The 4,093-nt window shown below is 36.1% G+C and overlaps 1 protein-coding gene across 2 annotated transcripts; it reads left to right on the top strand.

The window, feature by feature from the left end:
* Nucleotides 1-255: 255 nt before the first annotated feature.
* On the top strand, nt 256-3,464 carry LOC140830753 (mitochondrial thiamine diphosphate carrier 2-like). Of its 2 annotated transcripts, none has more exons than XM_073194224.1 (8): nt 256-496; nt 1,028-1,163; nt 1,457-1,573; nt 1,757-1,868; nt 2,010-2,137; nt 2,258-2,410; nt 2,872-3,015; nt 3,113-3,464. In XM_073194224.1, the coding sequence occupies exons 2-8, from the start codon at nt 1,047-1,049 to the stop codon at nt 3,170-3,172; spliced, it is 831 nt and encodes a 276-aa protein (XP_073050325.1). In that variant the 5' UTR covers nt 256-496; nt 1,028-1,046; the 3' UTR covers nt 3,173-3,464. The 2 variants fall into 2 exon arrangements, with proteins under 2 accessions (XP_073050325.1, XP_073050324.1); XM_073194223.1 differs by having other exon boundaries at nt 3,106-3,464.
* The last annotated feature ends 629 nt before the right edge of the window (nt 3,465-4,093 follow it).

The following is a 4,093-nucleotide window of genomic DNA, read 5'->3' as shown; positions in this document are numbered from 1 at the left end:
CCAAATAAGTATAGAGAGAGTATTACGTGAGACCGTCTACGGACCATATTCACAATAAAAGGTAATATTTTTAGTATAAAAATTAATAATTTTTTATGGGTGACTCAAATAAGAGATCTGTCTCACAAATACAACCCGTGAGACCGTCTCACACAAGTTTTTACCATAAAATATATTCGTTTCGATGAAAAAAATCCTATAAATGGAAAAAATTAAGTTTTTTGTAATTTTCAATATCGACTTTCCCTTCTTTGGTCATAAAAAGAAATCGACTTTCCCTTTTCAATTCCAAACCGTCCACCAAGAAAACTCTCTGCCATGTGCCTCTCTCCCTGTATCAAAGGCGAAGCGCCAAACTTCTCCTCCTGCGTATACTCAAACCTATAGATACTAATTCATTTGCATACTCATATTTTGGCATAAGGGTCGGATTATCTGTAATTTTGTCGATGAAGGCTCCTTAGTTTCCCTCTTATCATTGATCCATTCTGTTCAGGTACTTTCTTTGATATTAATTAAAAAATTCAATCTTTCTGCAAGTTCCGATGTTTGTGAGCTGTGTATGTATGTTCTACATTCAAAATATTCGCATTTGTTCAATGATTCTTGTTATATTAATTGAAAATATAATCTTTAGACTGCTGGCACTTATTATATGTTTTTTTTTACATCTAAATACGTTTTCTTATCTAAGGTGTTCTCCTTTGACATTATGCGGGGAAGTTTGTTTATTGGTTCATTCCTGCTATGTTTTCTAGCTTTTATTTGAATATTAAGTTGGAAATATTCGCATTCATTCAACTCCACCTGTTGAATTTTCGCCGATGCCTCTTTTTATTGTTTACTTATACCCCATTTAGTTTTTTTTATAAAAATTTGACAACTTGTGCGTATTATAACTCTTTTTGTTACTTTCTTTGGTACATAGAACGGTGTGAGTTCTTACTTTTGGCCTTTGGGTGAATACTTGGAGTGCAGTGGATATTTAAAAATAAGGGGTCAGTTATATAAATGTTTTTCCTTGCAGTTTTTAATCAAGGAGTGGAATGGAAGAGCCTGATCAGCTAAAAAGGGCTTTGATCGATGCCACTTCTGGTGCAATTTCCGGTGCCATTTCTAGAACTTTCACGTCGCCACTTGACGTAATCAAAATCAGGTTTCAGGTTAAGTTTTTCAACTTTAAATGTTTTTTAAAAAACCTTGTTTTGGTTAAAGAAGCTGAGATCTAAATGTATGGAATTGTTATTGAATATGATCTTACTGTATGTATTAATATGAGTTTGATTCTTATTTTATATTGGGTTGGAATTATGTTGATGGTCAGATTGCTACTAGAGTTGCAATGGTAGTTTCAACTGTCATGGATGAATTCTTCTTAAAGCATCCAATTATTATATGGCTTATGCTTGCGTGAATTTTAAGTGGCTGAATTTTCTCATGAAGCTTTCAAATACAGGTTCAATTAGAACCAACTACACAATGGGCTTTGCTTCGAGGAGATGCATATGGTACATCAAAATATTATAGTATGCTGCAAGCAACCAAGGACATATTTAGGGAGGAAGGATACCCGGTACAACTTACTTGTTAATATGGAGATATTCAATATACTTAACTTGCAAATTAGATAGCGTTTGAATTAATGTGCCGAAGATATATCATCTGTCTGGATTGAAGTCTCGTCATTCAATTATTTCTCTCCATGAAGGCCTTTTTTTCCTTTAAAATTTTTTGATCCTTTTTCTATGGTAAGCAGGGTTTTTGGAGGGGCAATGTTCCAGCCCTTCTTATGGTCATGCCATATACAGCAATTCAATTTACTGTTTTGCACAAATTGAAGACATTTGTATCTGGTTCTTCTAAAGAAGGTTAGCTACAATTCAGCTTGCTACATCTGAGAACTTGTTGTGATTAAACCAGCTCTCTTTATTGACACAGTTGTCCTGCATTCCATTTAGCTTGCTACAATTTAGTTTTACATTCTATTCCGTTCTTGATTTCTTTTGCAGAAGACCATATTAATTCAAGCCCATATCTTTCTTACATTAGCGGGTCATTAGCAGGCTGTGCCGCCACCATTGGGTCATATCCGTTTGATCTTCTAAGAACCATATTAGCGTCACAGGGTGAGCCAAAGGTACATAGCCACATGGACATTTTGACATCCAAATTCTAAAGCACTAACTTGAATGCCAGTATTTATTGTTTAAATGACATGGATATGGAATTCTAGTAGTTAGGCTTTGCTTATATGCAGGTTTATCCTAATATGCGGTCTGCATTTGTTCATACAATTGAAACCCGTGGCATTCGAGGGCTGTACACTGGATTGACGCCTACACTGGTTGAGATAATTCCTTACGCGGGGATGCAGTTTGGAACATATGATACGTTCAAACGTTGGACAATGGTGAACTTCTATTTCCATCTTCCATATAATGATTTTGGTTCCAGCCCACCCTCTCTCAGACGTATTCGGATAAAAAGGGACATACTGTAGTGATAGTTCCGTTTTGAATCATACGTCTTGAATGGGCATGGTTGATTATAGTGAGATAATATAGGTTTTAAATATCTCTGCATTTTTGCCTAAAATATGTGGTCATTAGATAATATGGTCTGATCATAACTGTGAGTAATGAGTATATATATCAAATGAAACTCATTATCAGTAGATTGTTATTTGATATGTTAAAGAAATTAGAGCTCTCAAGTTATGGTGGTGGTATCTGATGTACTCACATCGAGGCTCATTATTTGTCTCTGTCTTCTTGTACTTTTGATTTTCATTGAATGAGGCATCCATGTCACCAGTTCCATTTCCAAGATACGCTCTCAAATTGATATATTTTTGTTCCACATGCTCTATAGGCTTGGAACCGGTACAGATCTTCCTATGCCAGCCAATCGGAGGATGCACTGTCGAGCTTCCAGCTTTTCCTATGTGGATTGGCTGCTGGAACATGTGCTAAAGCCGTCTGTCATCCACTTGATGTTGTGAAGAAGAGATTTCAGGTAATTTATCAGCCTCTTTGGTATATACAAGCAAATATCACCTTCCACAGTTGATATATGCCATAAGGTAGTTTTGAAATTCACTTTTAGATTGTAGGTCTGCAAAGACATCCTAGATATGGAGCTAGAGTCGAGCATCAAGCTTACAAAAATATGACCGATGCCCTTCGTCAGATTTTTCTTGCAGAGGGTTGGGCTGGTCTTTATAAGGGCATTGTCCCATCTGTTGTCAAAGCGGCACCTGCTGGCGCCGTAACATTCGTTGCTTATGAATTTATATCACACTGGTTAGAATCCAGTTATACATGAAATGATCCCATTTATGACTTAGAGATTGTTTGTAGGTATAGTTGTGGGTTGAAGTTTTGGTTGGAACTAGATGGATGTAATTAATTACGTGATATTTATAATTCTTTTGATGCAATTGAATTGGAAAATGTAGCTTTTTATATCAACTAGCAATAGTTTCAATTTCCTTGTTCGTAGAAAATGAATCTGGTTTTTCTCCACAAAAAAAAAAAAAAAAAGAAAGAAAGAAAATGAATCTGTGAAGTAACAAACATGAAACATAATATCAAATAATAATAATCATGGAATACGTCTGCAGAAAAAAGAAAGTATTAACTGCAAGAGTTCGAGTTGCCTGTCATGGCAGCACATATCTTATCAATATGTGTTCACTATGCAAAAAGTATTAAACAGAAGCACTCGTATATATGATTTTAATTCCCAAAACTTAATATAAGGAGGGTTCATATTACCAACTCAGATGTCCCCAGACGAATTCCTGATTTGCTTCGGGTGAAAATGGAGATTGGCTGAAGTTAATGCAACCACAACTAGGAGCTTCTGAATCTGGAAAGCTACACAACCGTGTCTAGACTCAGTAACTGGACATACCACAAGATATGCTCGCTTCAAAAACCGAAATCCGGATCATCGTGTGAACTTGAATCCTTACCTTTCCACCTCTTTTATGCGCTTAGATATCCATCTGGTAGAGCTTCCAAAAGCTCTGGCTGTTGGAAGATAAGTTCTCGAGCGATTCTTTGAGGAGTCGCAACAATCCACTCCTCGA

This window comes from Primulina eburnea, chromosome 4 (assembly GCF_022965805.1).
Source record: "Primulina eburnea isolate SZY01 chromosome 4, ASM2296580v1, whole genome shotgun sequence".
NCBI lineage: Eukaryota > Viridiplantae > Streptophyta > Magnoliopsida > Lamiales > Gesneriaceae > Primulina > Primulina eburnea.
This window is presented reverse-complemented; position numbering and strand designations above follow the sequence as displayed.

Bases quoted from the DNA above. Each gene is read 5' to 3' on its own strand.
- LOC140830753 (XM_073194223.1), top strand. From the start codon at position 1,047: ATGGAAGAGCCTGATCAGCTAAAAAGGGCTTTGATCGATGCCACTTCT. The intron at 1,164-1,456 runs GTTAAGTTTTTC...TTTCAAATACAG, and splicing joins TAATCAAAATCAGGTTTCAG to GTTCAATTAGAACCAACTAC. The intron at 1,869-2,009 runs GTTAGCTACAAT...TTTCTTTTGCAG, and splicing joins ATCTGGTTCTTCTAAAGAAG to AAGACCATATTAATTCAAGC.